Below are 12714 nucleotides of genomic sequence, written 5' to 3' on the forward strand. Positions count from 1 at the left end.
TCCATGAAGCTCCGCTACGGTCCCGCACACCGTTAGGCCGCAGTCTTTAACACTGGTAGCATGCCGCGACAGCGTGGACGTGTACCGTATGTGCAGTTGACGGACTTTGAGCGAGGGCGTATAGTGGGCATGCGGGAGGCCGGGTCGACGTACCGACGAATTGCTCAACACGTGGGGCGTGAGGTCTCCACAGTACATCGATGTTGTTGCCAGTGGTCGGCGGAAGGTGCACGTGCCCGTCGACCTGGGACCGGACCGCAGCGACGCACGGATGCACGCCAAGACCGTAGGATCCTACGCAGTGCCGTAGGGGACCGCACCGCCACTTGCCAGCAAATTACGGACACTGTTGCTCCTGGGGTATCGGCGAGGACCATTCGCAACCGTCTCCATGAAGCTGGGCTACGGTCCCGCACACCGTTAGGCCGTCTTCCGCTCACGCCCCAACATCGTGCAGCCCGCCTCCAGTGGTGTCGTGACAGGCGTGAATGGAGGGACGAATGGAGACGTGTCGTCTTCAGCGATGAGAGTCGCTTCTGCCTTGGTGCCAATGATGGTCGTATGCGTGTTTGGCGCCGTACAGGTGAGCGCCACAATGAGGACTGCATACGACCGAGGCACACAGGGCCAACACCCGGCATCATGGTATGGGGAGCGATCTCCTACACTGGCCGTACACCTCTGGTGATCGTCGAGGGGACACTGAATAGTGCACGGTACATCCAAATCGTCATCGAACCCATCGTTTTACCATTCCTAGACCGGCAAGGGAACTTGCTGTTCCAAAAGGATAATGCATGTCCGCGTGTATCCCGTGCCACCCAACGTGCTCTAGAAGGTGTAAGTCAACTACCCTGGCCAGCAAGATCTCCGGATCTGTCCCCCATTGAGCATGTTTGGGACTGTATGAAGCGTCGTCTCACGCGGTCTGCAAGTCCAGCACGAACGCTGGTCCAACTGAGGCGACAGGTGGAAATGTCATGGCAAGCCGTTCCACAGGACTACATCCAGCATCACTACGATCGTCTCCATGGGAGAATAGCAGCCTGCATTGCTGCGAAAGGTGGATATACACTGTACTAGTGCCGACATTGTGCATGCTCTGTTGCCTGTGTCTATGTGCCTGTGGTTCTGTCAATGTGATCATGTGATGTATCTGACCCCAGAAATGTGTCAATAAAGTTTCCCCTTCCTGGGACAATGAATTCACGGTGTTCTTATTTCAATTTCCAGGAGTGTATTAAATTCTCAATACGTGAGTTTATTTCTGTAAGCATCATTTTGATGTAAGCAGACACTCTGTATGAACACGGGCGCTGATAACCGCGCAGTTGGGTGCCCTACAAAGCAAAAATCATCAACATCATTATCATCTGTATGAACACATTATAGCCTGTAGCGTAATAGATAGTATGCTGAACATCTAATGCAATATTTTCAAGACCGATTCTCATTCTTTTCCCCTCCTCTTCTCCTCACTGACGTCTTTTTAAGTTTACTTTATTCGTAATACAGTTATGTAGTAGCTTTAAATTCTATATGATATGACATTTCAATAAAATTGCCAGTTACTACATTTTACACCTGATCAGTTTGAGATACATCACAAAGTTGGAGTTAAGAAACTGTATTTTGTGCGTGAGGTATCTCTAATTCGGATGACTCTGGAACACCATTTAACATCTTCCGACCGCATTATACTTCCCAAACAAGTCGTCGAAGACAATAATTCGTCACTTACAACAGTTTCCATTGAACCTGTTGTAAAGCTGTGTGATTCTGACAAAGAGAAAAATTGAACACTGCTTGGAACCCACGAGGAAATGTAATAAGAAAGTGAAAGTCGATCCTGCTTAAGCACTTTTAGATCGCAGTGTTTCAGCATCACTTACATATGCAGTAAAACAATGGATACTTTAAGGTTCTACTGCGTAGACGGCATATTTTGTAGAGCTAATTTTCCGGTGATTTAAATTAATGACACGGAGGAACAGAACATGGCAGTATGTAAGCCGATGGTGCTCTGCAGATCCCCACGAGTGTTAGGACGCTGTTAGAACATTTGAAAACTGAAAAAAGAGGTACATGGAAAACAGTAGTAGTTCTGGCAACAACTACAGATATTAACTGCCAGAACTATCCTCTGAATCAAAATGTTTCCAACGTGTCTTATTGAGCAGGCTTTCACAAGCAGCCTTGGGATACCTTTAGCATGGTCCGAACAAATAACACAGTTCCAGATTCCCTCACTTTTAACATAATTCTACAACTTATTGCTGTGTCACAGTACTTCCTTCCCAGTCGCCATGCAGTGCAGTTTTCATGTTTCTTATTTCCGGAACTTGATTATCTGGGTTGTTTCGAAGAACGAAGAGAACATAAACGCATCAACTTTCCGAAGGTTTCCGCAGTCAGTCTTCACAAAATTCCTTTCCAATTTTACTTAGAAGTTGGAAACGCATTTTCCATCACTAAGTAACTACACCGTTTGCAAAAACGTACGAAAAAAAAAAACTTCGATACGATGCATGTTCCGAGGAACATTGCATCATAATTCGGAGTAACACAGGTGAATAAGCAGCGGAAGTACTAGACAGTGACGTCAGCGGCATCACATAAAAGTGTTCTGAACATAAGATGACATAATTAACCAGTTAAGACGATTTCCGGGAAAGTATCGTATTTATCTGCCGACACTGAGCAAGTGACTTTCAAGTAAAATGTCTCCCCTGTACAGGAGTACACATAATGGACGTACGAGTACAGATTATATAATGTGTGGTTGACGACGTACCGACGTTTGAGTCTGACCGTGAGTCGTGCTCAGGTAGCCCGTGGGTAAGTCGACCGCTTGGCGATAAGTGGGAAATATCGGCTCAAATTTTCATTGAAGTCTTCCCATTATGCAGCTGACGGTTGTTCGTATTCGCAGCTGCGAATACATTTCATGTACATGTGTACCAGTAACTACGGCTAACACTCTCGTTACACAAATAGAGCTTCGTGTTACTCCTGGCATGTGACGCCATCAGAGCTTCAGCAATAACAGTGCGTTTTCGATCATGTGACCAAATCTTGGAATTTAATGACTTTAGGCCTTTAATTACAAAATAACAACAATCCGAACCATATTTTTAATATACGGAAATAGCCTTTAGTGCTACAGGGGATATTCACCTGATCTTCCGTAGTACTCGTAGCAGTAATCGAAGGGACCATGACAGGTGTGAACTACATGATCATTATTGTGAATCACCTTCATCGCTTCGTGCCTGATGTCTCCACAGCCTCTTCCAGCAGGATAAATGTTGCAGGCAAGCAGCCAGAATCATGCTCATCTGGTTTTGAGGAGCGTGATAGTGAACTGGTAGATGTCTTGACCAACAAATTCACCTAGTCTGAGCCTCGTGGAACACTTCTGGGGCGCTATTGGGCGCCAGATTTGTACATACGAGCCAGCAGGGATCATGCCACCTCTGCTTCCACATACCTCCAGAAAACTGCGGAGAACTTTTACAATCCATGCCGCACAGGACGCCGGCCGCGGTGGCCTTGCGGATCTAGGCGCTACAGTCCGCAACCGCGTGACGGCTACGGTCGCAGGTTCGAATCCTGCCTCGGGCATGGATGTGTGTGATGTCCTTAGGTTAGTTGGGTTTAAGTAGTTCTAAGTCTATGGGACTGATGACCTAAGATGTTAAGTCCCATAGTGCTCAGAGCCATTTGAACCATTTGAACCGCACAGGACTGCTGCTGTGAGGTACGTTCCAAAGGCGGTCCAAACGCTGTTAGACGAGTTCATCAGTGTATGTTTTACATTCAGTCCAGTGAAGTGATTTTATTTTTTGATACTTTAGATCATACTACAGTCAATTAATGTCGAACACTGTCGTTGAGAACATCTCATACTGAGAAAGCATAGCTATTGATTCCAAAGAGGCGGATGAAGAAGAAGAAGGGGAAGAAGAAGAAGAAGAAGAAGAAGAAGGAAAAGAAGAAGAGCTTGAACAAGAAGAACATGAAGAAGAAACAAATCAATGAGGATTTGCAGAAAATAAATGCATGGTGTAATGACGCAGTTATCTCTCAATATTAGTAAGTGTGACCTACTGTGTATAAGAAAGCGAAAGTCCCCATTAAAGTACAAAATGAATGCCCAGTCTTTGAAAGCGGTAACGTCCATCACGTATCCGGGTGAGACTATTCGAAATGATCTCAAATAGAACGATCAGATTACACAAGTACTCATAAGTGCTGTTTATTGATAGAATCCTGAAGCGATGCAGTCCATCAACAAAGGAAATTGCTTACAATACGTTAGTTCGTCCAGTCTTAGGGTATTGTTCGTCTGTATGGGACCCTTACCAGTTGGGTCTGATTTAAGAAATTCAGAAGGTCCAAAGAAGAGCGGCAAGATTCGTGACTAGTACCTTTAGTCATCGCGAGAGCGTGTCAAATCTCATAGAAAGTTTGAAGTGGGACACACTTGCAGATAGACGACGCGCTAAATTCCAAACTCCGATCTTTGCCGAGGATATAGAACATATATTATTACCACCAACTTTCAAATCGCGCAATTATCACCAATCAAATATAATGGAAATTAGCGCTCGTCTGACGCGTTCAGACAGTCGTTTTTTTCCCTCGAGCGATCTGCGAGTGGAACAGAGGGGAGGAAATAGGGCTTTGGCGCGAATAGTACCCTCCACCACACACCGCTTTGTAGCTAGCGGAGTATATATGTAGGTGTAGAAAAAGTTGCAAAGTTAAGGCAACTACAGGCAAAAAGTAATCTCATTAAATTTTATGTTGTGTGGAAGAAATCGCAGCATGAGTTGTTCTATATTCCGCTTTAAAGGAAATGACGTTGCTAATAGGTGCATATTTACCTCTGAGGTACTCAATCTCTTCCTGAGTGAAAGTTGGTAACCGTGAGCGGGGACGCCCCTCTGCTGCGCTGTTAGCGTCTACCCTCTGACGAACCACCGCCGGGTAATCCCCCTCCTGGCTGAAGATAGGGTGTGCGTAGAGCCCAACCTGGTGAATGTCAAGACAAACGTTTTTCATTACCAGTGCACTTTCCTCAAACGCATCATTGATGCACACAATAAAACGCAGATAGACTGCATGACTAAATAACTTATAATCTCGCAGTACCTATACTGTTTTTTAAATATATCTAGAAGTTTTGTAAACTTATTACACGTCATCACATATTATTTCAGTTATAGCAAAAAGTTCTGTATGAAAAATGAAAAGATATATTAATGCCAGGAGCATTATACTTGTTATTCCTCTCCTCGGCTGACATGTTCAACGTTCTCAAGGGTGCAGTACAGACTTTATTCGTAGTTTGTGTGTTTTTGTCACGTGGGGTTGGATCCTACCACTGTCAACTGGAAGTGTTTAAAAAGAATCATAAATTAACTTAAAATTTAATATTAAGAAATATACTGACTAGTCTTTTCAAAATCCTTCTACAAAATTACTCCATTACTGTGCAAAAGGATACCGACACCTCTCGGAATTGTACTGTTTCTGATATATTTATAAGCTATTGAAGTAAACCAGTACACGACACATGAAATAGTCTGCACGACCTGAGACGCCCACATGGACTTCATTGAAGGTTCACTTATTGTTATTGCACAACAACTTGTAGTCGCTATAAATTTTCTTTAACGTATTATTCATCTGGGATTACACTGCTCCATTTCCACTCTTCTTGGTTCGGATTGGAAAAGATGTAATTCTTGAAACGGAACGACACGAGAAATACAGACCTCACAAAAAGTTTCAGTTTTTCAGAAATCACGCATTTATAGTTAGATATGAGGGTTCAAGGTTTTTTTCCCAGGAGCGATCACACAGCAAATCCTTTGGTGTTCACTCGAGCATAGCCATCACTGAATGGCGCTAACGGAATTGTTGGCTGAGAAGGTATCTGATGATAACGTACTGAAGTAAGTTCGCTGGAACAAGGCAAAATTAATTTTCTAGCTAGAACAATCGCAGAAGGTCTGTTATCGTAGCATTTACCATACTTACATCAAACTGATACTTCCTCTCAACTGCTTCCAAGTCTTCACTGGAGTTTGAGGCTGGTTTTCTTCCCGTCATATTTAACGTAATTCCAACGGTGCCTGAAACAAATTTCCCCTTAGTAAATTAATAAAATACAGTACAAGTACTTAGCATGAAGGAAGTTTTACATTATTTAGAACTGCACGAATGTAACGTGCATTATTCCATTATCGTATTGATGAAGCTCATCGTAGTGTAGTGAAGCAAGTTTGCAAGTATCGTACCATTAATTATTAAAAATGTGGCAGTTGTATGCTTATTAAATAGCAGCTACTACAAGCTATCAATAAGACAGCAACAAAAATTATTGTTAAGTCGAACAACGATTCAACGTGGAACTCTGTCGAGATGATACAACAGAGGCCTGCAGTCGCAGCAACCGGCTTTCTTCAAACGTAAAAGTGATAATGATAAATGAAAGTAATAAGTTTGATATTCTGAGTATTTTAGGCGGTCAAGTTAATAAAAGTTAATGGCGCTCCAACATATTTACTTATTTTGATAGCAATACTATGACTGCAGTGTGAAGGAATTTTCTTTATTGTTTTCAATAGTCCAAAATTCAGTATACATTGAATTTGAGCGTACTTGCAGTAAAATGGTTTCATACATGGTTCTCCAAAAAACGTTTGAAGTATCAAAATATTACATTCTCTGGTTAGTTGACGGCAGTTGAATGAAAATAAATAATATTGCAAAATGTGCAGCCTTTCGTAATTTATAAAGAAGTACAGTTAAACGTAAAGAGTAAGCTTATTGCGGACTGCTAATTTTTCGTAAGTATTTCACTGCTGTTTTCCTCTTTGGCCAAAGTGAAGGAACAGCATTTGACAGGCATGTCTCCAACTGGATGTTGTAGCCAGATCTCCATCAGTGACAGCACAACTCTGGCCCCCGCTTGCAGCCACCGCCAACCACGTAACGCTACTGAGTCGCTTCTGGATTGTTGTTTTCCGTTAGAGTTTTACTGTCCTTCTCAATACATGTCGATAAAACGAGTATCTGACTAGACTAACTTGGCAGCGCACGATCTAGCAGGCACGTAAAATTCCGGTTTAAAAATATTTTTTTTGTAATGGCAAACAAACCGCTGTTTTCCGTCGACAAAGGGCAGCGTATGAAAGACGAGACGAGCAGCAATTACTTGGGCTCACACCAACTACACAAAGTAAAAACGAAATTGAAAATATTTGTCGAAGCACAAGAGATAATTCACCAGACGACCCTTGGGAGAGACACCCTGTATACCTTCTGCCCACGCCACATACACATCTGACGTATATAAACTACTGGCCATTAAAATTGCTACATCAAGAAGAAATGCAGATGATAAACGGGTATTCATTGGACAAATATATTATACTACAACTGACATGTGATTACATTTTCACGCAATTTGGGTGCATTGATCCTGAGAAATCAGTACCCAGAACAACGACCTCTGGCCGTAATAAAGGCCTTGATATGCTTGGGCATTGAGTCAAACAGAGCTTGGATGGCGTGTACAGGTACAGCTGCCCATGCAGCTTCAACACGATACCACAGTTCATCAAGACTACTGACTGGCGTATTGTGACGAGCCAGTTGCTCAGCCACCATTGACCAGACGTTCTCAACTGGTGAGAGATCTGGAGAATGTGCTGGCCAGGGCAGCAGTCAAACATTTTCAGCATCCAGAAAGGCCCGTAGAGGACCGGCAACATGCCGTCATGCATTATCCTGCTGAAATGCAGGGTTTCGCAGGGATAGAATGAAGGGTAGAGCCTCGGGTCGTAACACATCTTAAATGTAACGTCCACTGTTCAAAGTGCCGTCAATGAGAACAAGAGGTGACCGAGACGTGTAAACAATGGCGACCCATACCATCACGCCGGGTGATATGCCAGTATGGCGATGACAAATACATGCTTCCAATGTGCGTTCACCGCGATGTCGCCAAACACGGATGCGACCATCATGATGCTGTAAACAGAACCTGGAATCATCCGAAAAAATGACGTTTTGCCATTCGTGCACCCAGGTTCGTCGTTGAGTACACCATCGCTGGCGCTCCTGTCTGTGACGTAGCGTCAAGGGTAACCGGAGCCATGGTCTCTGAGCTGATAGTCCAAGCTGCTGCAACCGTCGTCGAACTGTACGTGCAGATGGTTGTTGTTTTGCAAGCGTCCCCATCTGTTGACTCAGGGATCGAGACGTGGCTGCACGATCCATTACAGCCATGCGGATAAGATGCCTGTCATCTCGACTGATAGTGATACGAGGCTGTTGGGATCCAGCACTGCGTTCCGTATTACCCCCTGAACCCACCAATTCCATATTCTGCTAACAGTCATTGGATCTCGACCAACGCGAGCAGCAATGTCGCGTTACGATAAACCGTAATCGCGATAGGCTACAATCCGACCTTTACCAAAGTTGGAAACGTAATGGTACGCATTTCTCCTCCTTACACGAGGCATCACAACAACGTTTCACCAGGCAACGGCGGTCAACTGCTGTTTGTGTATGAGAAATCGGTTAGAAACTTTCCTCATGTCAGCACGTTGTAGATGTCGCCACCAGCGCCAACCATGTGTTAATGTTCTGAAAAACTAATCATTTATATATCACAGCATCTTCTTCCTGTCGGTTAAATTGCGCGTCTATAGCACGTCGTCTTCGTGGTGTAGCAATTTTAATGGCCAGTAGTGTTGTTCACATGCCTCCTCCTCCCCCCTTACTGTGTCCACTTCTTTCTCCCCCTCTCTGTTCACCTCATTTCCCCACCTCTGTAAGTCCATATCCTTAACTTCGTTTTCTCTGCCTTTACATGTCCTCCTCCCTCTCCATCTCCTCTGCTCCTCATTCTGAGCCCTCCTTTCTCATTGTGTCCAACTCTCCCTCTCCCTTCACTCTGTCCCATCCTTCTCTCTGTCTTCCTTGTCCCCTGTTCACTACCCCCCTACACCTTCCACTTGACTCCTGCATCTCCCCTTCTGCCTGTCGATCACCCCTTCCCCATCTGTATATTTGTCCTCTCCTCACACTCTGATCGTCTCCTCCTTCCTTCTCTGTTCATCTCATCCTCTCACTCACTGTCTCTCCATCTTCTCATCCACTCCCTCTCTCTTTGTCTATCTGTCCTCCTCATTCTCCCCCTCTCTCACTTTCTAGCTTCTCCTTCTCTTCCCCCCCCCCTTCCCCACTGTCTCTGCTCTGCCTTACTCATCTGTATGTGTAGCCCATGCAAAGCATACCGATACTACCTGCACAACACATTTCCTCCCCTGTTTCCCTCTTTCCATCTCCTACCCCCCTCCCCACTCTGTCCACCTCATCCTCCCCCTCTGCTAGACATACACTCACACATAAATCCCACCTGTGGTCTCTGATGGCTTGTTCAGAATATTATAATTATGATTTATTCAGCTTTCTGACCAGTATTATGTTTGTTTCCGTGAAAATACTTTCACAACACTGAAAAAATCCTGCAATACACAATCAGCAAAACACAGTAGCATGAAAGGATGCGAATATTTACGCAAAACTACTCTGATATGCTTGCTGTCACTGTTGGGACAGCTGGACATAGCTGCTTTACCACTGCATTCAGTGAACCAATAGACGATTAGTAAATTGGCCTATTCTCCCTCAGTAAACCCGCCCAGGCCGCCATGTACCGCTGTTAATGTACAACTACCACTACCAGAGAAACAAATCCCAGATTGGACAGAGGAGTCACTGATTATAATCAAACTCCTCAAAAAGAATAACATCGGTAACACCAACTTTATAACCGCCAAAGCCAAATTCATTAGGTATAGGCATACAAACTTCACTGCCTCTAATATAATCAGAGAAGTCCAGGATTAAAGTAGACCTTACTGTTGTGAACAGCAAGTACTGTGAGTGAAATACCGTCGACATTTGCATTGCTTTGCAAATTTTCACCATAATACCGGTATAACGGTTAAGAAAGCAAATGAAATGTTGTTAGCCTATAAGGAGAACACAGATAACTTGTACCAAAATATTTGGAAGATATTTCCTAACAACTTCCAAAATTTTGTTGGTGGCGTTCTGGTTCACCCTGTACGGTACATATATTTTCAAATGGAACTTGCTCATCGACATTTACAAAATGTCAGTGCTTGTGTTATGGATTCCTCTGGTAGAAGTCCACGAGCAACTGTAGTTTGAAAATTGTATATACTGTTCCATGTGTCAGCACTAACTTATGAAAAAAACTGAATAAACAAATACTTTGAATACAGAAGAAGAAAGAAGTTTGCTCTTCGGGTGTGGTGTTCAGTACGCCACCCACCAGCCTCATTACAAGGCTCCAGTCTGTCATTGAAAGCCTGAAGCGCGCACGGTAGCACTTCAGCGGAAGTTTCTGCTCAGTCAGTAGGAATACGGCCTTTTATATCATCTACTATAGTAGATTTCTCCTAATAAACAGTTTTATAACTTTCCAGAGAGAAACTACGGGAGTCAAATCTATTGAACCATTCGGTGATGGTGTAGGCCCCCTTCGTCGAATCCAGCGATATGAAAACAGTCACTGAAGATGAGCTATTGATAGTATGCGGAAACAGTCGTGAATGATCCACGAGAAGTGATCATCAGGTTGACGGACTGAATTAATTCGAGAAAGCGTTATACGTGCTGGATCTAACAAGAGTGAGAAACATACCATTCTGCTTGGCCCTGAACTGTTCTTGATAGAGGCGGTAGACGAGTCCATGTGCTCTGATGACGGTGTGTGCAGCCAGGTAGTCGCCGATACCGGGAGCGTTCTGTGACGGCGCCTGAAATTCCGCGGAAGCGTAGCCGGTGGTGAACACTTCCGGCTCGTTGAACGTGATCCACATCTTCACCTGCGAGACAACAGCCGTCAGAGGCGTAATCACAGTGAGCAGGAACCGATATGAGAAACACTGCAGCCATCGATACTCACTCTGTCTCCAAAGTTTTCAAACAGCACTCTGGCATACTCCACGAAGTAGTCAGCGAGAATTGGGTTTGGCCAGCCACCGATGTACTGCAGCGCCTGTGGCAGGTCCCAGTGGTACATTGTCACCTGCACAACAAGTTTGCTTCGTGAACTTAAATTCCAGATCCCATAACTTGTTGTCCATCGACTACATTTTTCAGTCTTAAATCTAGTGGTTTCCTGTCCATTCCAAAATCAGGTTTACCTCTGTGTTCAGGGTGGTTTTGCTAATTGGAGACAAACTGCAGGAAACTATGGTTGAGAGGACAAGAAGTCATATGGACACAAGGCTAAAAGAGCGTTTCAAGGGAGAGACACTCGCATGAAGTTGCAAATAATGCGTATTTGAGAGTGGATCCAAAACACTAGAACAAACAGAACATTTCCACTTCCGTGATGTGTTGTCATGTACGTTTTCAGTATCTGTAACCTACACTGTCAAATATTTTTTATTGTAGCTTCAAATGGGTGTACTTCTCTTCGTGCGAATTTTCATCAAAAGTGAACATATTCTATTTTGCTTTATATCGTATCAAGGATCATTTCTTGCAATTTATCTTTTCTTGTCAAAATCACATTGTAAACGTCTATTATAGGACGAAAAAATGCATTCCATACTCAACGAAATTGTGATGTTTCGACACAAAAAAATGGTTCAAATGGCTCTGAGCACTATGGGACTTAACATCTGAGGTCATCAGTCCCCTAGAACTTAGAACTACTTAAACTTAACTAATCTAAGGACAGCACACACATCCATGCCCGAGGCAGGATTCGAACCTGCGACCGTAGCGGTCTCGCGGTTCCAGACTGAAGCGCGGCCACACCGGTCGGTCGTTTCGAGACAGGTTGTTGTTCACGTTATAGCTATTTTTCTCACTTTGTCTACTAGCGATTACGATTTCGCAGCAAGGGGGTATGGCCTACCAGTGTGTAGATAGCGGCTTGAGCCAGGACGCTCACAGAGAAAAAGAGTCATCTGGACTAGACCAGACAATCAGAAATGGGCCTAACTGCTGGCTCACCTCATTATCTTGACCTTACTTGTTGACTTGAGCATATTTCTGCAGAATCTGCTATGATTTTATAGACTTCTCTTGATTATAGTCTTTGCACGTGGTAATCCTGCTACGATCAATACTTATAACGAGTGTCCAACTTGATGCTGAACCTGATTTCTTCAAAACCTACAGCCGTCTGTATGACGTCATTTATTGTTGTCTAGCAGTTTCGGCGGTACAATGCACTATCTTCATTCCTTAGTGATGCTGAAGGGCTTAATACCATCCGTAGACACAACGCATCACTGGCCAACGTAACTGGTTTACGCAGACTACTTGTAATCGTGAAGCTGTCACTCCTGCCTTCAAGTCATGGCAGTGACAACTCTTTCTCAATTCACTCTTCGAAAGGTGATTTGAAGTCACGAAACCAAAGTCTTATATTACTTGTGGATCAGTTCTTATACCAGCGATTCCAGCATGTAACGTACACTTGGAACGTTACCCTGTTTTAGAGTAACCCCAAGCATGGTCGTGGTCTAAACAACACTGAGTACCTAATTTCATGTTTCCTAACGGTCATCTTCTACTGGAGTCTAATAAAACCTGGGCACGTAATTCACACAACTCGTACCATGAATGGAGCATAGCACG

General features: G+C 44.0%; 1 protein-coding gene across 1 annotated transcript in view; it reads right to left on the minus strand.

Moving 5' to 3' along the window:
• LOC126281894 (myrosinase 1-like) overlaps nt 1-12714 on the minus strand; it is a 63497-nt gene that overhangs the window by 26923 nt on the left and 23860 nt on the right. The window contains exons 4-7 of the mRNA XM_049981212.1: nt 11024-11146; nt 10760-10943; nt 6049-6143; nt 4890-5037 (exon numbers count right to left, since the gene is read on the minus strand). Coding sequence (XP_049837169.1) covers nt 4890-5037; nt 6049-6143; nt 10760-10943; nt 11024-11146 — 550 coding nt within the window. The remainder of the gene's footprint in view (nt 1-4889; nt 5038-6048; nt 6144-10759; nt 10944-11023; nt 11147-12714) is intronic.

This window comes from Schistocerca gregaria, chromosome 7 (genome assembly GCF_023897955.1).
Source record: "Schistocerca gregaria isolate iqSchGreg1 chromosome 7, iqSchGreg1.2, whole genome shotgun sequence".
NCBI lineage: Eukaryota > Metazoa > Arthropoda > Insecta > Orthoptera > Acrididae > Schistocerca > Schistocerca gregaria.